The sequence below is a fragment of the Salvelinus alpinus genome, chromosome 2 (genome assembly GCF_045679555.1).
Source record: "Salvelinus alpinus chromosome 2, SLU_Salpinus.1, whole genome shotgun sequence".
Classification (NCBI taxonomy): domain Eukaryota; kingdom Metazoa; phylum Chordata; class Actinopteri; order Salmoniformes; family Salmonidae; genus Salvelinus; species Salvelinus alpinus.
In genome coordinates, this window is record NC_092087.1 from 79,122,930 (window position 1) to 79,145,660 (window position 22,731).

Sequence of the window (22,731 nt, forward strand, 5' to 3'; positions counted from 1 at the left end):
ACTATGAGAGACGGAATCTAAAACAAAAATCCAGAAAATCACATTGTATGATTTTTAAGTAATTAATTTGCATTTTATTGCATGACATAAGTATTTGATACATCAGAAAAGCAGAACTTAATATTTGGTACAGAAACCTTTGTTTGCAATTACAGAGATCATACGTTTCCTGTAGTTCTTGACTAGGTTTGCACACACTGCAGCAGGGATTTTGGCCCACTCCTCCCTACAGATCTTCTCCAGATCCTTCAGGTTTCGGGGCTGTCGCTGGGCAATACGGACTTTCAGCTCCCTCCAAAGATTTTCTATTGGGTTCAGGTCTGGAGACTGGCTAGGCCACTCCAGGACCTTGAGATGCTTCTTACGGAGCCACTCCTTAGTTGCCATGGCTGTGTGCTTCGTGTCGTTGTCATGCTGGAAGACCCAGCCACGACCCATCTTCAATGCTCTTACTGAGGGAAGGAGGTTGTTGGCCAAGATCTCGCGATACATGGCCCCATCCATCCTCCCCTCAATACGGTGCAGTCGTCCTGTCCCCTTTGCAGAAAAGCATCCCCAAAGAATGATGTTTCCACCTCCATGCTTCACGGTTGGGATGGTGTTCTTGGGGTTGTACTCATACTTCTTCTTCCTCCAAACACGGCGAGTGGAGTTAGACCAAAAAGCTCTATTTTTGTCTCATCAGACCACATGACCTTCTCCCATTCCTCCTCTGGATCACCCAGATGGTCATTGGCAAACTTCAGACAGGCCTGGACATGCACTGGCTTAAGCAGGGGGACCTTGCGTGCGCTGCAGGATTTTAATCCATGACGGCGTAGTGTGTTACTAATGGTTTTCTTTGAGACTGTGGTCCCAACTCTCTTCAGGTCATTGACCAGGTCCTGCCGTGTAGTTCTGGGCTGATCCCTCACCTTCCTCATGATCATTGATGCCCCACGAGGTGAAATCTTGCATGGAGCCCCAGACCGAGGGTGATTGACCGTCATCTTGAACTTCTTCCATTTTCTAATAATTGCGCCAACAGTTGTTTCCTTCTCACCAAGCTGCTTGCCTATTGTCCTGTAGCCCATCCCAGCCTTGTGCAGGTCTACAATTTTATCCCTGATGTCCTTACACAGCTCTCTGGTCTTGGCCATTGTGGAGAGGTTGGAATCTGTTTGATTGTGTGTGGACAGGTGTCTTTTATACAGGTAACGAGTTCAAACAGGTGCAGTTAATACAGGTAATGAGTGGAGAACAGGAGGGCTTCTTAAAGAAAAACTAACAGGTCTGTGAGAGCCGGAATTCTTACTGGTTGGTAGGTGATCAAATACTTATGTCATGCAATAAAATGCTAATTAATTATTTAAAAATCATACAATGTGATTTTCTGGATTTTTGTTTTAGATTCCGTCTCTCACAGTTGAAGTGTACCTATGATAAAAATTACAGACCTCTACATGCTTTGTAAGTAGGAAAACCTGCAAAATCGGCAGTGTATCAAATACTTGTTCTCCCCACTGTATATGTACGGCACCATATGCACATATAGTATGTGTGCATGGTAAATATGCTGCCAAGCTGTAGAACCAGTGCATGAGCAGTCATATTGTATGAGCTGAGTTTAACCTCCTCCGTGTGGGTGTGTGTGTGACCATGGTGTGTGTGTGTGTGTGTGTGTGTGTGTGTGTGTGTGTGTGTGTGTGTGTGTGTGTGTGTGTGTGTGTGTGTGTGTGTGTGTGTGTGTGTGTGTGTGTGTGTGTGTGTGTGTGTGTGTGTGTGTGTGCGTGTGCGTGTGTGCGTGCGTGGAGGATGGTTGTGACCATGGTTTGTGTGTGTGTGGAGGATGGTTGTGACCATGGTTTGTGTGTGTGTGGAAGATGGTTGTGACCATGGTTTGTGTGTGTGTGGAGGATGGTTGTGACCATGGGGGTTTGGTGCCGTGACCAACATGATAATCCCCACACAGAGGTCAGAGGTGGAGCCTGCTGGCTATGGTGAGGACAGGCCTCAGCATGCTGATAATAAAGGTCACAGTGTATTTTACAGTCGGTTAAAATGGACATTATACTGGAAAAATAACTCTATGTCCTTTTTAATGGACTGTAAAATACGCAAAACACTACTGTACATACTTGGTTCCTTAGGGATTCATTGAAACGAACCACAGAACAGCTTCTGTGAGACTGCTACCTGGCAGCCACAAGATGTACTAGTTTGTTGAAATAAGAACAAAACCTGCACTTTTTGTCAAACATTGATTTGCTTGTGATTTACTGATGACATTAACAGCTTCTTACTGTGAGAGTGGATAATTGCCACACAACAGGAGCGAAAACTTTTTGCTAGTTTGTTAATGACATCGGAGATTGGAGCCAGAGATTTGAGATGCTGACGTTCTTTTTTTTTTTGTGCTGCTCACAAAATGTTGCGATGTCCTGCCGCACTCTATATCTAGTTCCCATGATTGCCATCCCCATTTTCCAGAGCTCGTCATTTATAGAATGCACATGTTCTTAGTCTATTGGCTGCCCAGCAAATGAGACGAGAGCAACTGTGCAATCATTTCCTGGACTAAAAATAGCGGAGTAATTCAATCAAGACACTGTGGGTTCTTCAAATTAAGTGCATAAGAAAAAGTGACGCAACAGGAAAGACTTCAAAATAGGGTCATTCCTAATTAAACAAGGAATGTTAGATGAATTAACTCTGTGTGTATTTGATTAGCGAAGAAATATGATGATGAAGCATGATGAGCTTAAACCACAGAGCGAGATTGACAGCAAGATGAACGTGCTGGGGAGAAAATATGGAAAGACGGAGGAAAGATAGATAGATGGAGAAAAGACAGAGGGAAGATAGATAGATGGAGGAAAGACAGAGGAAAGATAGATGGAGGAAAGACAGAGGGAAGATAGATAGATGGAGGAAAGACAGAGGAAAGATAAATAGATGGAGAAAAGACAGAAGAAAGATAGATAGATGGAGGAAAGACAGAAGGAAGATAGATAGATGAAGGAAAGACAGAAGGAAGATAGATAGATGGAGGAAAGACAGAAGGAAGATAGATAGATGGAGGAAAGACAGAAGGAAGATAGATAGATGGAGGAAAGACAGAAGGAAGATATATAGATGGAGGAAAGACAGAAGGAAGATATATAGGTGGAGGAAAGACAGAGGAAAGATAGATAGATGGAGGAAAGACAGAAGGAAGATAGATAGATGGAGGAAAGACAGAAGGAAGATAGATAGGTGGAGGAAAGACAGAGGAAAGATAGATAGATGGAGGAAAGACAGAAGGAAGATAGATAGATGGAGGAAAGACAGAGGGAAGATAGATAGATGGAGGAAAGACAGAGGGAAGATAGATAGATGGAGGAAAGACAGAGAAAAGATAGTCGGAAGAGGGGAGAGGATTAAAGGTGGATTGAAAGAGGGGAGTGAAGTGGAAAAACGGAGTGTTTGATGGAGAGGAAGGAAAGGATGTGTCTACTATAACGCAGCTGCTACTTCAATGTGTGAATGTGTGTTTGTGAATCTTTCTCTCTCTCTCTCTCTCTGGGAGTTCTTAGGTTTTTCCTGTTTTCTCAATTGAGACTCCTCTCTATCTCTCCTTCTCTCTCTCTCTCTATCTCTCGCTCAGCCCCAACTGCCACCCCCCTCCCTCTCTCTCTCATCACCCATCTCTCTCTCTCCTTCTCTCTCTCTCTCTCTCCCTCTCTCAATCCTCTCCCACCAGGGCTTGTTAAGCGGAGGGCTGATATGTCGCTCTCTCCCTGCAAATCTAATTGGAGACAGGCTTTCATTGGCATGACATGGAGATGAGTTGCCAAATCCTTTCAGACCCGCTTTAGACTGCGCACACACACACACACACACACACACACACACACACACACACACACACACACACACACACACACACACACACACACACACACACACACACACACACACACACACACACACACACACACACACACACACACACACACACACCACAGTACACATGGTGAGGAAGCAGAGGAAGCAGCTAGCTCAGCCGACAACGCCAGGCGAAGCCACCGTGACAATCTGATATAAATCAAGCTCACAACACTTCGGCATCTTAATAGGTTTAGATAATAGCCGCCCTCAACACTGCTCCCCATCCCAGCGCATCTTATAGAAACGGGTGACATACTGCAAAGAAGGAAGCGATGGAGGCACTTTTTTGTATACTAGACTCTGCATATATTTATACATGTATTGCAGAGTGGTTGATGTGAGGTGTGGTTGAGGTGTTAGAGTCACTATGTTAAAGACGGGTTACTCACATATTAGGCTTCACCACAGTACGTTACAAATCCTCAGGGAGATGCAATAGGTTACAGTGTTGTATAACTACTGCGGCTGGTTGCTGTCATCTTTATGCACAACGGGATAATGATGCTAGTGACAGTGAGTCAGTTAAGCTACTGTACTTTACTAGCCTCCGTTAGCTAATGTCTGCAACATGCAGCTGTGCAGCAGCAGAAGTGGTGCCACTACAGCACATAGTATGTCAGTGTCGACTCGCGGGATTTCGCGCTAAACAATCAAACTCACATGGCACAATGCCGACAAAAGCATGTCAAAATTCAAACAATACTCTTCAGAGACTTACAATAATAGTTATTTTTCCATCTTAAAGAAACATGTCCTTTCTCTGCTCTCTTTAAGTTATCCATTGAGTTGCATCTCTCACATCACCCATAGGTTCCATCCAAAATGGCACCCTCTGTGCCATTCTATCCACTTATAACCAGGGCCCATACAAGTGCTGGGCATCACATCACAGTTAGTTGGGCCAGTGAACACTGATGTGAGTGGAGAGGACATGCAACTTGGTCGCTGATCAGGAGCGAGACAGTTTGGCCCTGCAGGACACTGGTTGGCACCTCGCAGACATGAGCTAATTGAGCTTTAGGACTTGGTGTGAAGAAGATAAACACGAAGAGTAAAAAAAACCACTGACAGACAGTAATTCCATTAGGAGAAAAAAAAACGAGTTAATTGATGAGGATATTAAAGAGAACATTAGACTGATTAGCTGTTATTCTATGAATAATGGAATAGGTGTCTGCTGATCCAAGTGAATGACATTTGAGAAAGAGAATGAAAAGATGGAATAGAATGATAGAGGAAAAGAGTGGGAAAAAAGACACGTCTTCAAATGAAATTATATCTGTATCCGCACAGTGATTAATAATGTAGGACAGAGAGACAATAGAGAGAGAAGTGTATAAAGGTGTGAAGAGGAGAGATAGGACTCAGGATAGATTGAGAAACGTGGAGGATCAAGAGGAGTCAATGGCTGCCGTGGATTTGCGGTTGATTGACAGGAAAATATGGGAAGGGACAAACACAGCATACATACAATAACACTCACCTTTGAAATTCATATGACCCTCAGAATATATGGAACGTAGTCAAAATAGCAATGGATTTCAATAGAAAGGGTGGAGTTTAAGGCGTTTGTGCGTTTGTGCACAAGCATATTATTTTAACACGGTTATTTCAAGTGAAGTGTTTACTGACTGTCAACGTTTCAGGATTAATCCCCCAACCTCACCTATTCTACTTCCACACTTCCATCCCCCATTGACATGGAATGTGATTACCTCATCAAAGCAGAAGCTAGGTAACAGATCAAGCCATATCTGTCCCTGTGGGGGAGATGGGATATGTAACAAGGGGAGAAGTGGGCTTTGATGTGGAGTGGAGCGAGTAGACCTGAGCCAGGGAGAGCTCAGCATAGCCTGCTGCATGAGTAACATGGAGCCACAACCTATGGATACGCCCATACACACAGAGTCACATACAGAGCTGTCACATAGGCAGGCCATGCTTGCTTGCACACGGGAACATGCAGATATAGTATGGACGTCACACATATTCATTCACAAACTAACGGTATTGCTCACTCACTCATTCACTCACTCACTGTGTACACATACGGTGGGGTCCAACATTACACCCTTGATTAAGATTAGAAAAAATTCCTATATAAAATAAATAATTAAAATACTGAGCTATATTGTATGCTAAAAAAAATATTATTTTATACTTATACAGTTGCTCAGAGAAAGAGATTTTGTTCAACAAGTAATCATTTTTTTGTCTCAAAAAGGTAGGGTTAAAAATGATTGACAACCCTGTTTTCAATACCTTCAAACACCTCACCTTGCGAGGATAACGTAACTGAGCCTTTTTCTAAAATGTTTTATGAGTTGGAGAACACATTGGGAGGGATCCACACAGGATCCTTCCAGATCCTTGATATCCTTCGTCTGCGTTTTATGGGATTGTCCTCCTCAAATCAAACCACATGTTTTCAATTGGTTTCACGTCTGGAAACTGACATAACTATTGCAAACAGTTGATTATGTGGCCAGTTAACCATTTTATTTGTGGATTTTTATGTTTACTTGGGGGATATTATCTTCCTGGAAGAGGAATGGTCTAAGATCCCTTCCAATGTGTTCTCCAACTCATTAAACATTTTGGAAAAAGGCTCAGTGCCATTATCCTTGTAAGGTGAGGTATTGAAAACAGGGGTGTCAGTAATATTGACCCTTGCCTTTTTGAGAAAAAAAACTGCATCTATTTCTCTGAGCAATTGTATTAGTATAAAATAATATAATTTTCCATTTGTTTAGCATACAGTATAGCTCAGTATTTGAATTATTTATTTTATACAGTCATATTTTCTTATCTTTATGTCAATCATTTCAAACCCCACTGTACATATGAGCAGATTCACACACACACACACACACACACACAGGCATCTTTGTGTTACTATCCTTGTGGGGACCAAACAATTGATTCGCATTCAAAATCCTATTTCCCCTAACCCCTAAACCTAACCTTAAACCCTAACCACTAACCCTAATTCTATCCCTAATCCTAATTGTAACCCTAACCGTAAACCTAACCCCTAAACCTAAAATAGCCTTTTTCCTTGTGGTGACCGTTGAGATGTCCCCACTTGTCAGAATTTTCCTTGTTTTACTATCCTTGTGAGGACACACGCACACTCACAATCTCGCTCACACTCACTCACTAATAATCGTACACACACTCCCCCACTGACAAACTCATGAACACAAATAGACCCCTGACGTTCAGCTGATGCTGGGCGTGAGTCTTCATACAGTTCCTCTAATGTCCCCTCCAGTCCCTTAGTTCCATAAATAATGCATCTCAACCATCATGTCTTCATGGGTGACTGAACAACATCGCCCCCTGGACCTCCCTTGAGTCTCCAGATGTTGTTTGTGTGTGTGGCCGCGCATCTACTGTATGTGTACTATCCTCCTTTACATACTATTTACATTTGACCATCGACCTGACGTCCCGTTCGTCTGTCCTCCCTCTCTCTTCTCTCTCTTCCCCGTGTTTGCAGGACGACCACTCCATGTTCTTCCAGTTCGGCCCGTCCATCGAGCAGCAGGCCTCCATCATGCTGAAGATCATGGAGGAATACGACTGGTACATCTTCTCCATCGTCACCACCTACTACCCCGGATACCAGGACTTTGTCAACAAAGTGAGGCAGACCAGACCTGGGTTCAAATACTATTGGAAATCAGTTCAAATACACTATATATACAAAAGTATGTGGACACCCCTTCAAATGAGTGGATTTGGCTATTTCAGCCACACCCATTGCTGATAGGTGTATAGAATCGAGCACACAGCATTCCAATCTCCATAGACAAACATTGGCAGTAGAATGGCTTTACTGAAGAGCTCAGTGACTTTTAACGTGGCACCGTCATAGGATGCCACCTTTCCAACAAGTCAGTTCATCAAATTTCTGCCCTGCTTGTGCTGTTATTGTGATGTGGAAACGTCTAGGAGCAACAACGGCTCAGCTGCGAAGTGGTAGGCCACACAAGCTCACAGAATGGGACCGGCGAGAGCTGAAGCGAGTAGCGCGTTAAAATCGTCTGTCCTCCGCAACACTCACTACTGAGTTCCAAACTGCCTCTGGAAGCAACGTCAGCACAATAAGTGTTTGTCGGGAGCTTCATGAAATGGGTTTCCATGGCCGAGCAGCCGCACACAAGCCTAAGATCACCATGTGCAATGCCAAGCATCGGCTGGAGTGGTGTAAAGCTTGCCGCCATTGCACTCTGGAGCACTGGAAACGTGTTCTCTGCAGTGATGAATCACGCTTCACCATCTGGCAGTCCGACGGATGAATCTGGATTTGGCAGATGCCAGGAAAACGCTACCTGCCCGAATGCATAATGCCAACTGTAAAGTTTGGTGGAGGAAGAATAATGTTCTGGGGCTGTTTTTCATGTTTCGGACTCCTTAGTTCCAGTGAAGAGAAATCTTAATGCTACAGCATGCAATGACAGTTTAGACGATTCTGTGCTTCCAAATTTGTGGCAACAGTTTGGGGACGGCGCTTTCCAGTTTCAGCATGACAATGCCCTGTGCACAAAGCGAGATCCATACAGAAATGGCTTTTCCAGATCGGTGCGTAATAACTTGACTGGCCTGCACAGAGCCCTGGCCTCAACCCCACCAAACACCTTTGGAATGAATTGGAACAACGACTGCGAGCAAGGCTTAATCGCCCAACATCAGTGCCCGACCTCATTAATGCTCTTGTGGCAGTATGGAAGCAAGTCCCTGCAGCAATGTTCCATTGTCTAGTGGAAAACCTTCCCAGAAGAGTGGAGGCTGTTGTAGCAGCAAAGGGGGGACCAACTCCATATTAATGCCCATGATTTTGGAATGAGATGTTCGACAAGCGCATGTCCACATACTTTTGGTCATGTAGTGTACTTTGTCTGTGCTTGATTGAGCTCGCCTGTTGCAATGAACTAAAAGAAAAGTCTCATGTTCAAACCCTGCACATCTGGCACTCCAAGCAAAGTATTTTAAAAATGGCATCCATTTTCTCCTGTTTCTCTGCCCCACACCAAACCTGTTGTTCCTATGAAACCCTTATGAGAGATGCTCCACACCAAACCTATTGTTCCTATGAAACCCTTATGAGAGATGCCCCACACCAAACCTGTTGTTCCTATGAAACCCTTATGAGAGATGCCCCACACCAAACCTGTTGTTCCTATGAAACCCCTATGAGAGATGCCCCACACCAAACCTGTTGTTCCTATGAAACCCTTATGAGAGATGCCCCACACCAAACCTGTTGTTCCTATGAAACCCTTATGAGAGATGCCCCACACCAAACCTGTTGTTCCTATGAAACCCTTATGAGAGATGCCCCACACCAAACCTGTTGTTCCTATGAAACCCTTATGAGAGATGCCCCACACCAAACCTGTTGTCCTTTCCCTTTGTCTTGAAAGCATTCTTTAGAAAACAGCCAGGACTTAAAGCTCAAGTACAACCCTAGAGCTGAACTGGCACACAACTAGTCTTACACCTGCACAGCTAAACCCAAGAGAGGAGCCAGAAAGACTGCCAGACAGACAAACAAACTGTTTACTTTTCAAGTGGTGTTTCTTGTGTGGATATTGGAACAGAACGTCAATACTTTTTTTCCCTCCTCCTTCTCCTCCTCCCTCCCTCCCTCCCTCTCTCCTCTTCTTTTCCTTATCCTCCCTCACTCTTCTACCTCCTCCCTCTCTCTTCTCCCCCCACCCCCCTTTCCCTCTCCCCCACCATAGATCCGGAGCACCATAGAGAACAGTTTTGTGGGCTGGGAGCTAGAAGAAGTCCTCCTGTTGGACATGTCTGTGGATGACGGAGACGCTAAGATCCAGAACCAGATGAAGAAGCTGCAGAGCCCTGTCTACCTGCTCTACTGCACCAAGGAGGAGGCCTACACCATCTTTGAGGTGGCAAACTCTGTGGGACTGACGGGATACGGGTACACCTGGATCGTACCGTCGCTAGTGGCCGGCGACGCCGATAATGTCCCCGCTGTGTTTCCCACAGGTACTTACTGGATGGGGTTAGAATGGGGGTCAGGAGAAGGGTATTAAGGTGCATACTGATCCAGGAGCAGTTTATTATCCCCAGGTTTTAAAGCTTATTAAACGGAAAATACAAAACTGATCTTAGATCAGCGTCTCTGGGAAACGTCATCCTACTCTGGGTGAGCTCAGCTGTAAAGGGTGTTGGATGTAGGGAATACAAACAAGTTTTTAATTCATGTGGCACCTCTGTTATTTGAAATGGCTCTTTTAACCTCTCTCTCCGCCTCCCACCTTTTCACCCCTCATCCTTCCACATCTTCCCCTACCCCCCCATTTTCTTCTCTTTTTCACTCTCTCCTTTTCCCTCTCTCTCTCTCTCCTTCGCTCAGGGCTAATTTCGGTGTCGTATGACGAATGGGACTACAGTTTGGAAGCTCGGGTGCGGGATGCAGTGGCTGTCATCGCCATGGCAACCTCCACCATGATGCTGGACCGGGGGCAACACACGCTGCTCAAGTCAGGCTGCAACGAGACCCCTAACAAGAAGGGCTCCAAACAAGGCAACTCCAATGAAGTGCTCAAGTGAGTTCCCTAGATATGGGGGTACAGAGGGGTAGAAAAATAGAGTATAGTATGGTAGAGACTATAATGTCGCTGCTGACCTGCAAAACGACTAACCATCATCTAAAACTGACACTTACCTTAACCAAACCCTTAACCCTAACCCTAACCTAATTTTTGCCAATTCTGAAATGAAATATCGGTTTGCAGGTCAGGAGTGTCCGTATAGCCTTTTCCGTATAGTACACACACACCTAGACACACATACAATACCCATGCACATACACACACTCACACACATACACAAACTCACACACATACACAAACTCACACACATACACAAACTCACACACAGACCTTTGAGGAACATTGTCCTCTTTTTATTCATCCCAGCATAACCTGAAGAGAGGTGGATATGTACAGCCTTTTACAACAGCCTTCGTCTTATCTTAGCATTAACCACAATAATCATGAAAGAAAACATATTTTTCTTTCTTCATTTACTTGTTTTGTTATCTGACGCATTACAGTACAGAACATTACAGTACACTCAGTACATGAATAATTAATATCCATTTAACTTCATAGGGCTTTGCTTTTAGTGCCTGCATTGTTCATAGATTCTGTGACTAATTGAATGCTTGGGGACAAACGGATTAAATTAAAAGAGGTCCAAAGAACAGTAGGAGGTTAGGAGGTGTGTGTGTGTGTGTCTGTGTGTGTGTGTGTGTTTTGTGTGAGTGTGTGTTAGACTCCATTCCTCTAGCACTGTTGTTGGGTTACTGATTGAGTTACATTTACAGTCTAATAAGGGTTGGGGATTATTAATGCTGCTCGTATTAGACAATATATACTCGTACAAAAGCCGTTCCCCTCTCAATCCTCCACGTTCCTTTTCTAAAAATAAACATAATTGTATTTTTTGTGGTTGGTTTGGATTGTAGATTGGAATATGTGGGTTATTGTGTGTGTGTGTGTGTGTGTGTGTGTGTGTGTGTGTGTGTGTGTGTGTGTGTGTGTGTGTGTGTGTGTGTGTGTGTGTGTGTGTGTGTGTGTGTGTGTGTGTGTGTGTGTGTGTGTGTGTGTGTGTGTGTGTGTGTGTGTGTGTGAGATAAACAACCTGGGTGAGAGTATAACATTTTTGGGATGTTTATTTGTTTTATTATCAGATGCAGTTATGCGAATACGTCCCTCATCGCAACTTCCAAACAACAGGAATAAAATAACACAAACCCAAACCCATGAATATTTCAATCCCCAACGGAGTTCCTTCTCTGTCACTGAGACCCAGAGTTGGTAGTTAGGGCCTGGCATTCAATCATCCTCCTGGAGTACACCTAGGACCCTTGTCAAAACCTTACACACGCACGCACGCACGCACGCACGCACGCACGCACGCACAGACACACACACACACACACACACACACACACACTGTGTGTCTCTCTCTGTGTCTCTCTCTCTATGTCTCTGTCTTTCTATCTCTCTCTCTCTCTCTCTCTCTCTCTCTCTCTCTCTCTCTCTCTCTCTCTCTCTCTCTCTCTCTCTCTCTCTCTCTCTCTCTCTCTCAAGCACACACATACACACATCCCTCATTCAGCACAGGCTTTAGTATTCCAAAAAAAATCATCTTAAAAGACCCTCACCTTCATCTTAGGGCTGAGCGGAGGACAGAATGAGAGGTGATGGTGACCCTAATGGCTTGGATGCCCCTACCCTCCTCCCACCTCCCTCCTGGCTGCCCCTTCCACCCCCTTTTCACCCCTCACCTCCTCCCCTAACTCCTGGAAAACCTGCCCCCCACCACCCCCTCGACCCCCCAACCCCCCAGTAACAGACATTATGCCCTGTAGGCCCTGTGAACGTGGTGGATCCATGCCACTAATGCTAGATTTGCATGCCATGCTGTCAGACAGTGATGGACTACAGCAGGGGGGGGGCTCAGTGAGTCACACTCTCTGTTTGTGGAGGAAGTGTGTCTATGTCTGTATGTGTGTGTGCATGTGAGCGCGTGCGTGCCTGTGTATCACATTCTCTGCTTGTTTTGGGGGGCAGGTTGACCTCATGGGGATATAGCCTCTGACTGGAGGGATCTCTCGCGTTTCTCCCTCCCTGCCACTGAGGAGAGGACAGAACAGGAGGTCTGGTGTAATGAGAAAATGTGCTGGAAGTGGTTTTGGATGATGAGCCGCTATGGGGCTTATTGGTGTGTATGGCTAGGGAGGCAGAGAGAGGGGAGAGGTGTTGGATGAGAAGAAGTGTGTATGTGTGTGCGTGCATGGGGGAGGAAGTGTGTAATTTTCTCTTATACATACAGTACCAGTCAAAAGTTTGGACACACCTACTCATTTAAGGGTTCTTCTTTATTTTTACTATTTTCTACATTGTAGAATAACAGCAAAGACATAAAAACTATGAAATAACACAAATCGAATCATGTAGTAACCAAAAAAGTGTTAAAGAAATCAAAATATATTTAATATTTTAGATTGTTTAAAGTTGCCACCCTTTGCCTTGATGACAACTTTGCACACTCTTGGTTTCTCTCAACCAGCTTCCCCTGGAATGCTTTTACAACAGTCTTGAAGGAGTTCCCACATATGTTGAGCATGTGGTCCAACTCATCCCAAACCATCTCAATTGGGTTGAGGTCGGATCATTGTGGAGGCCAAGTCTTCTGATGCAACACTCCATCACTCTTCTTCTTGGTCAAATAGCCCTTCCACAGCCTGGAGGTGTGATGGGTCATTGTCCTGTTGAAAACAAATGATAGTCCCACTAAGTGCAAACCAGATGGGATGGCGTATCTGATATGGAATTTTGTTATCAATATTCATAAATGTCAATTATTCTAATGTGTCTGCAACCCAGAATTTGTAAAGTTCTGGTTTAAATGAAACAGACAGAATTCCCAGCTCACAATAGTCAAATCAATGTTTATTCACGAGAGCTCTGCAGTTAATATACAAAGACATTCCTTTTATACCGTTCTTCTCACTTACGCACACACATGCACACTAACATTAGGAGAGCTATATTCTTCTCCAGAATTCTCACCACAGTTTATCACTACCCAGCCGACAGTCCGCCCCCCCCCCCGTCCCCCCCGATTAGGGAAACCTGGAGGGGTACTCCCTGTCCTATCGTAATTTCTCAGTGTTCTAGCCAGGTCGGTTCAAACACAGTTTAACCTGTTTGGGATAGGGGGCAGCATTTTCACTTTTTCATGAAATGCGTACCCAGAGTAAACTGCCTGCTACTCTGTCCCAGATGCTAATATATGCATATTATTAGTAGTATTGGATAAAAAAAACACTCTGAAGTTTGTAAAACTGTTTGAATGATGTCTGTGAGTATAACAGAACTCATATGGCAGGTGAAAACCTGAGAAAAATCCAACCAGGAAGTAGGAAATCTGAGGTTTGTAGTTTTTCAAAGCTTGGCCTACCGAATACACAGTGTCTATGGGGTTTTCCTAAGGCTTCCACTAGATGTCAACCGTCTTTAGAAACTTGTTTCAGGCTTCTGCTATAAAGGAGGGGCTCATGAGACCTGTTTGAGTCAGTGGTCTGGCAGAGTGTCTCAGGCTCGTGACGCGCGCTCCCGACAGAGCTACCTCTCGTTCCAGTGCTTTGCTACAGACGATAGAATTCTCCGGTTGGAACATTATTGATGATTTATGTTAAAAACATCCGAAAGATTGATTCCATACATCGTTTGATATGTTTCTACGACCTGTAATGGAACTTTTCGAGTTTTTGTCTGGACCTAGTGCTCATGAAGATGGATTACCAAATAGCCACTAACAACTAGTGGCTATTTGGACAGAAATGATGGACTTTATGGAACTTTATGGAACAAATCAGTCATTTATTGTCGAACTGGGATTCCTGGGAGTGCATTCTGATGAAGATCATCAAAGGTAAGTGAATATTTATCATGTTATTTCTAACTTCTGTTGACTCCAACATGGCGGAATTTTCTTTGGCTGGATTTGGCTGGATTGGGCTCTGAGCGCCGTACTCAGATTATGCTTTTTCCGTAAAGTTTTTTAAAAATCTGACACAGCGGTTGCATTAAGGAGAAGTCTACCTTTAATTCTGTGAATAACACTTGTATCTTTTATCGATGTTTATTATGAGTATTTCTGGGATTTCTGTGGCTATCTGCAAGATCACCGGGTGTTTTGGAATCAAAACATTACTGCACGTAACGCGCCAATGTAAACTGAGATTTTTGGACATAAATATGCACATTATCGAACAAAACATACATGTATTGTGTAACATGATGTCCTTCGAGTGTCATCTGATGAAGATCATCAAAGGTTAGTTATTAATTTTATCTATATTTCTGCTTTTTGTGACTCCTATCTTTGGCTGGAAAATGGCTGTGTGTTTTTTTGACTTGGCTCTGAACTAACATAATCATATGTTGTGCTTTCGCTGTAAAGCCTTTTTGAAATCGGACACGATGGGTAGATTAACAAGATGTTTATATTTCTTACTTGCTGTATTAGACTTGTTAATGTGTGAAAGTTACATATTTCTAAAAAACATTTTTGAATTTCCCGCGCTTGCATTTCAGCGGAATGTTGTCGAGGGGTTCCGCTAGCGGAACGCCTGCGCTAGAAAGGTTAATTGTCGTCTGTGTTTTCTTTAGGCACACACATACATTCCTCTCTTCCCCAGTCCAACCTAGTTGGACTTATTTTTGATATTTTTTATTATTCCTTATATATGCTCTATAACCTACACTCCCTAATGGTTATGTTTCCGGGTAGAATTATTTAATCATTATCTGTCACCTTATAAATTATTTTATCAGTATCGCTGTGGAATGCTGTGGTAGCCATAATGGTTAAGAGTGCCTTGAATTCTAAATAAATCACAGACAGTGTCACCAGCAAAGCACCACCATCACACCTCCTCCTCCTCCATGCTTCACAGTGGGAACCACACATGCTGAGATAATCCGTTCACCTACTCTGCATCTCACAAAGACACAGCGGTTGGAACCACAAATCTCAAATTGGGACTCATCAATCCTAAAGACAGATTTCCACCAGTCTAATGTCCATTGCTCGTGTTTTTTGGCCCAAGCAAGTCTCTTCTTATTGTTGGTGTCCTTTAGTAGTGGTTTCTTTGCAGAAATTCGATCACAAAGGCCTGATTCACACCGACTCATCTCAACAGTTGATGTTGAGATGTGTCTGTTACTTGAACTCTGTGAAGCATTTATTTGGGCTGAAATTTCTGAGACTGGTAACTGTAATGAACTTATCCTCTGCAGCAGAGGTAACTCCGGGTTTTACTTTCCTGTGGCAGTCTTCATGAGAGTTAGTTTCATCATAGCGCTTGATGGTTTTTGCGACTGCACTTGAAGAAACTTTCAAAGTTCTTGAAGTTTTCCACATTGACTGACAATCATGTCTTAAAGCAATGATGGACTGTCGTTTCTCTTTGCTTATTTGAGCTGTTCTTGCCATAATATGGACTTGGTCTTTTACTGTATAGGGCTATCTTCTGTGTACCACCCCTACCTTGTCACAGCACAACTGATTGGCTCAAACATAAACCTGGCCCGTTTCCTGTTGCTCAGGGCAACATATCTTCCCAGAATTCTCAACGTGGGTGTGGTTCTACTTTCCAGGTGGGGGTCCTATCTCTCCAAAGTGGAGACTATACCCCTCGGTGGTTCCCCGGATATGGGACCAGATCAGCATGGCCAACGTAGATCTTAAACACCGCAAGAAAATACACATTGTTGTCTGTTCTTCTCAATGAGGGATCTGGGCCCTCCTTTGGGAACAGATGCTTTGGCGTATCAGTGGCCTCGTACCCTGCGCTATGCATTTCCTCCGATGCATCTGATTCAAGCCACCGCGAGGAGGATCTTTCGGGAGGGTCTGTTGTTGATTGTTGTGTCTCCCCGTTGGCCCAGACAACCCTGGTTCCCGGTGATCATCCGCCTGTTGGGCTGGGACCCGTGGAGGGTTCCGTGTTGTCAGGATCTATTGTCCCAGGCGCATGGGAGAGTTTGGCACCCATGACCACATATATGGGATCAGTGGGTTTGGCCCCTGAAAGGTTGAATTTGACGGCTAGGGGTTTACCCTTGAACGTGATTACGAGTGTACAGTTGGCGCGTCACACACTCACGAGAGGGTTTTATACATATAAGTGGCGTGCATTTGAGGGTTGGTGTCTGGTTAAAGCAGTTTCTCCTTTTCAAAGCTCTTTGGTGGACATTTTGAGGTTCTTGCAAGAACTTCTTGAGCAGGGCCTTTTTCACATTGGAGGCATATACGGCAGCCATCTCGGTGTGTCATGTAGGGATTGACAGCTCTACCCAGTGGTCTCATCCTCTGGGGGGTGCGGTACCTGAAAGGCGTGTGTCGGCTCAGACCAGTGTCTGAGCCTATGGCACCGATCTGGGACCTGGCTTTGGTCCTGGACACTGTGTGAGCCTCCGTTTGAACCATTGGAGTCTTTGGACCTGCTATGTAGCGTGCGTTTGCGCTTTACCAAGTCACAACAGGGGTTCTGTTGTTTTGGACATGCGGTTCCTTGTACGAGTTCTGATATTCCAGGCTTACAAGGTAAGTATTGTTCTTAGAACTGTTGGGTTTATGGACTGCAGTGGCAGCATGGCAGTGCGCATCGTCAAGTTGCAGCAGGTTCTGGTTCCCTATATGCTTCACGGAGTCGTGGCTGAACGACAACAATATCAACATACACCTGGCTGGTTATACGATGTACTGGTTGGATAGAACAGCGGCGTCTGGTAAGACAAGGGGCGGGGGTCTTATTATTTTTGTAAATAACAGCTGGTGCATGATATCTAAGGAAGTCTCGAGCCATTGCTCGCCTGAGGTAGAGTTTCTCATGATAAGCTGCAGACCACATTACCTACCGAGAGAGTTTTCATCTATATTCTTTGTAGCTGTTTACATACCATCACAGTCAGAGGCAGCATTGAATGAGCTGTATTCCACCGTAAGCAAACAAGAAAACGCTCACCCAGAGGCGGTGCTCCTAGTAGCCGGGGACTTTAATGCAGGGAAACTTATATCTATTGCAGGCTCTGTGTGTCTGTAAGCCCCACACTGTTACTCCATCCTGGCTGTGTGTGTGTGTGTGAGTTGTTCTTGGACATCTGATGGGAGAAATGACTGATTTACAGTTCATGAGGGTTGCCTCATCACACATGAAATTTTGGAATGATGTGACCTTTTTAACCCTTTGAAACAGCCCCTATGACCCCAATTTAACTTCTTATGGCTGCAGGGGCAGTATTGAGTAGCTTGGATGAAAGGTGCACAGAGGTGCCCAGAGTAAACGGCCTGCTCCTCAGTCATAGTTGCTAATATTTGCATATTATTATTAGTATTGGATAGAAAACACTCTGAAGTTTCTAAAACTGTTTGAATTATGTCTGTGAGTATAACAGAACTCATATGGCAGGCAAAAACCTGAGAAGTTCCACTTCCTGTTTGGATTATTTCTGAGGTGGCAGATTTTCAACCAAGCTCTCATTGAAATTACAGCGAGATATTGATGAGTTTTCACTTCCTACGGCTTCCACTAGATGTCAACAGTCAATAGAACTTGTCTGATGACTCTAATGTGAAGGGGGGCCGAAGGAGACAGGAATTAGTCACCACTGCCACGAGCTGACCATGCTTTGACCACGCGCGTTCACGTGATAGGCAGCTCCGTTCCATCGCTCAACTGAAGTCAATCTAATTCTCCGGTTGGAACGTTATTCAAGATGTATGTTAACAACATTCTAAAGATTGATTCAGTACATCGTTTGACATGTTTCTACTGACTGTTATGGAACTTTTGGACATTTTGTCACGTTAAAGTGGACGCGCTTTGTGACTTTGGAATTGTTTACCAAACGCGCTAACCAAAGTAGCTAATTGGACATAAAAAACGGACATTATCGAACAAATCAAGCATTTATTGTGGACCTGGGATTCCTAGGACTGCATTCTGATGAAGTTCATCAAAGGTAAGGAAACATTTATCATGTATTTTCTGGTTTCTGTTGACTCCAACATGGCGGCTAATTTGGCTATTGTTCTGAGGGCCGTCTCAGATTATTGCATGGTTTGCTTTTTCCGTAATAAAAAAAAAAAATCTGACACAGCGGTTGCATTAAGCAGAGGCATATGTATAATTACATGTGTATAACTTGTATTATCATCCACATTTATGATGAGTATTTCTGTTGAAACGATGTGGCTATGCAAAATCACTTGATGTTTTTGGAGCTAGTGAATGTAACGCGCCAATGTAAACTCAGATTTTTTTATATATATATGAACTTTGTCAAACAAAACATGCATATATTGTGTAACATGAAGTCCTATGAGTGTCATCTGATGAAGATCATCAAAGGTTAGTGATTAATTTTATCTCTATTTCTGCTTTTTGTGACTGCTATATTTCGCTGAAAAAATGGCTGTGCTTATTGTGGTTTGGTGGTGACCTAACATAATCGTTTGTAGTGCTTTCACTGAAAAGCATATTTGAAATCGGACACTTTGGTGGGATTAACAACAAGATTACCTTTAAAATGATATAAGACACATGTATGTTTGAGGAATTATTTTAATTATTCGATTTCTGTTGTTTGAATTTGGCACCCTGCACTTTCACTGGCTGTTGTCATATCGATCCTGTTAGCGGGATGCAGCCATAAGAAGTTTTAAGGAAGCTGAAAGTAACACAGGCTCTGTGTGTCTGTAAGCCTCACACTGTGTCACTCCCCATTGACTCTGTGTGTGTGTGTGTGTGTGTGTGTGTGTGTGTGTGTGTGTGTGTGTGTGTGTGTGTGTGCGTGCGCGCGCGTGCGTGCGTGCGTGCGTGCGTGCGTGCGTGCGTGCGTGCGTGCGTGCGTGCGTGCGTGCGTGCGTGCGTGCGTGCGTGCGTGCGTGCGTGCGTGCGTGCGTGCGTGCGTGCGTGAGTGAGTGAGTGAGAGTTCAGAAATCACGTAGAGCTCCAAAATCCGCCTTAATGGATTCGTCTGAACACGCCGCAACTGGATCTATAACTTGTTTGAAAAAAAACATTTCTTAACCATCACCAAACGGACATTGAATTATTTCTCGTAAATTACGATAGATAAATGGCTGGTTCTTTTTTTCCTTACACGTGTAGGTTTTTGTACTTTGACGTGAAGTGGTCAAATTAGCGCTGTATTACCGACCTTTAATCACAGAACATGGGTCTCAACTTAAAAAGCGTTGAGGCCTCGACGCCATCTTGTTTCTGGGCTAAAAGCCCATTTGGCCAAACCAGTGCTCACCGAATTTCATCTTCGAAGTCTTTTCCGTTTAGGAGAAACGCCCATGTCCGTTTGGTGATGTTTTGTCCATTTGCAATAAGCAGCCAGTCGCCATCTGGTGGAATTTTCCAGTACAGCGGAAAAATGACCAAATATTTAAAATGTTATAAAACGGAAACCAAATGTCCGAGAGACTTTTTTCGATGACTTCCCAGAAGATCGAGCCCTGGGGCACGACCTGAGGTCATCGGCCTATTTTAATAACACTCGTGGACGTCTTGTAAGGGACCGTACATTTGCAATATGGAGATCCTCATCAACCATATGGGTAATGCCACTCGCGTCCCTTATGTGTGCTTGGCCTACCGTGGGCCTCCTAGTTTGGTACACTCTTAGCTGGCTTGGGGCGTGATTGTATGTCCCCATAGTATGTTATACCAAGTCACCGACTGAAAATAAACTTGCAGTTATGAATATAACTACTGTTCACTGAAGGAGGGAACTAGGTTTAACGTATTTTGCCCCCACGCTGTCAAGGGGTTTGGGCTCGCTGAAGAGCAGTACTGAATTGAGGAAATTAATGCGAGCCCTGGGTGTGATTGGCCCGTTGGGTGTGATTTCAGTTCTTCAGGTGAATATGACTAGTCGTTGACTCTCCATAGTATGTTATACCTCGTTCCCTCCTTCAGGGAACAGTAGTTATAGTCATAACTGTACATTTCCTTTCCGTCGGTCACTTAGTATAACATATTACATCCTTTCAAGTGAGCTTTGTAAGGATCGACGCAGGAGATGAGAAGCAGGTACAGGGAGTGAAGGTTTAATATAGACAGACAAGCAACGGAACAAGAACACCATCTGGACATAAACACAACGCGACAAACAATGCTACAACAGGGAACAACACAGAGGAGCAGACGTATATGCAGGGGCAATCACCAAAGTGAGGGAGTCCAGGTGAGTCCAATGAGCGCAGCTGTGCGTAATGATGGTAACAGGTGCGTATGATGACAGGTAGCCTGGCGCCTTCGAGCGCCAGGGAGGGGGAGCGGGAGCCGGCTTGATAGTACCCCCCCCCCTCTAGGGGAGCCACCCGGCGTCCCACCTGGGCGAGCTGGACGGGCCGGCTGAGGCGTAACAGCCTGACGATCCCGCTGCGGCGTAGAAGCCCTATGGGCCAGCTGAAGCATGACGTGGGATGGGAACCTGCCGAGCCAACCGTGGCAAGGAAACCTCTCGAGCCAGCTTGGGCGCGACAGCCCGAAGAGCCAGCTTAGGCATCCCCGGTTCTATCGGCGGCGGAATCCAAGCCTGACGTCACCAACAAAACAAGAAAATTCATGGGCTGGCTGAGGCATAGGAGCCCGACGAGAAGCATGACGTGGGATGGGAACCTGCCGAGCCAACCGGGACAAGGAAACCTCTCGAGCCAGCTACGGCATGACAGCCCAACGAGCCAGCTTAGGCATCCCCGGTTCTATCGGCGACAGCCCCCGGGTCCAACGTCACCAACAAAATCAAACCCTAAAAAACTCCCTGATGCTTCTTGTAATGGTGTCCACATTCTGTAAGGATTGACGCAGGAGATGAGAAGCAGGTACAGGAAGTGAAGGTTTAATAACTGACGGACATGAAACAGAACAGGAACAGCGTCTGGACAGGAGCACATAACAACAATCAATGCAGGCACAGGGAACACCACCGAGGAACAGACAGATATACAGGGGGTAATCAACAACGTGAAGGAGTCCAGGTGAGTCCAATGAGCGCTGCTGCGCGTAATGATGGTGACAGGTGCGTGTAAAGAAGGGTAGCCTGGTGCCCTCGAGTGCCAGGGAGGGGGAGCGGGAGCAGGCGTGACAAGCTTAGTATCTAGATATTTGTGTTTCTATTCTTGTGCTTCACACACACACACACACACACACACACACACACACACACACACACACACACACACACACACACACACACACACACACACACACACACACACACACACACACACACACACACGCTCGAACACACAACACACAAAACACAACACACACATCTCTGTACTACACAACACTCTACTGTAAAGTATGTGGTGCCCACGGTGGTCTAACACTCCTGCAGGTCTCTCATGCGTGTAGTACGTCTGGCATGTTATTCTCATCCTATTTCACCGATAAAGTGGTTTTACCTCAGGCTGATTCAGGCAAAGACTGCATCATAGAAGCTCTAAATGGCTGCCACACACACACACACACACACACACACACACACACACACACACACACACACACACACACACACACACACACACACACACACACACACACACACACACACACACACACACACACACACACACACACACACACACACACACACACACACACCTGGGACCCTGCCATTGGGGGCGGCTGTGGTGTTTCCACCCTAACCAACCAATCTCATCTCTTCATCTCAGGGCTGAGTGGAGGTATGGAATGAGAGAATACAGCCATAATTTTGTTGGCTAATAAATCATTGTCCTATTTATTGGGGTAGAGATGTATTTAGTGGACTATTTCATTGTGCTTTTGGGCTATTGAGTTAAAATGTCCTCTCCTTTTGACAGAACCCTATAGAACTGGATGAGAGAACCCATCCCTATCTTTCTGTCTCTCGCTTTTGTGGTTTCGCTTTTGTGGTTTCCATCTTTCCTTTTTAATTTTCACTCTTTTATGTTACCCTTTATCTCCTTTTCAGTCTCTCTCTTTGTCCGTTTCCTCTACCTCATTCCCACTTTCCAATCTCTCTTACTCTCATTCACTCCCGTTTCCTCTCCCTTTCTTTCTGTTTCTCATTATCAGCACCGTTCGCTCCTCTGCTCTTATGCAGTCCATTCCTGCCAAAAAGCTCTTTCAATTAGCTGAAGTTGAATCGGAAGGCCCTCCATTCCACTCCTCTCTCTCCCTCTAGAAAGCATGGTGTGTGT

The 22,731-nt window shown here is 44.7% G+C and overlaps 1 protein-coding gene across 6 annotated transcripts in view; it reads left to right on the top strand.

Annotated features, from left to right (window-relative positions):
* The window catches only part of grin2bb (glutamate receptor, ionotropic, N-methyl D-aspartate 2B, genome duplicate b), a 140,285-nt gene that overhangs the window by 79,431 nt on the left and 38,123 nt on the right, over window positions 1–22,731 (top strand). For all 6 annotated transcript variants that reach the window (XM_071389453.1, XM_071389452.1, XM_071389456.1 and 3 more), the window contains 3 exons: window positions 7,412–7,555; window positions 9,660–9,930; window positions 10,301–10,493. In XM_071389453.1, coding sequence (XP_071245554.1) covers window positions 7,412–7,555; window positions 9,660–9,930; window positions 10,301–10,493 — 608 coding nt within the window. The remainder of the gene's footprint in view (window positions 1–7,411; window positions 7,556–9,659; window positions 9,931–10,300; window positions 10,494–22,731) is intronic.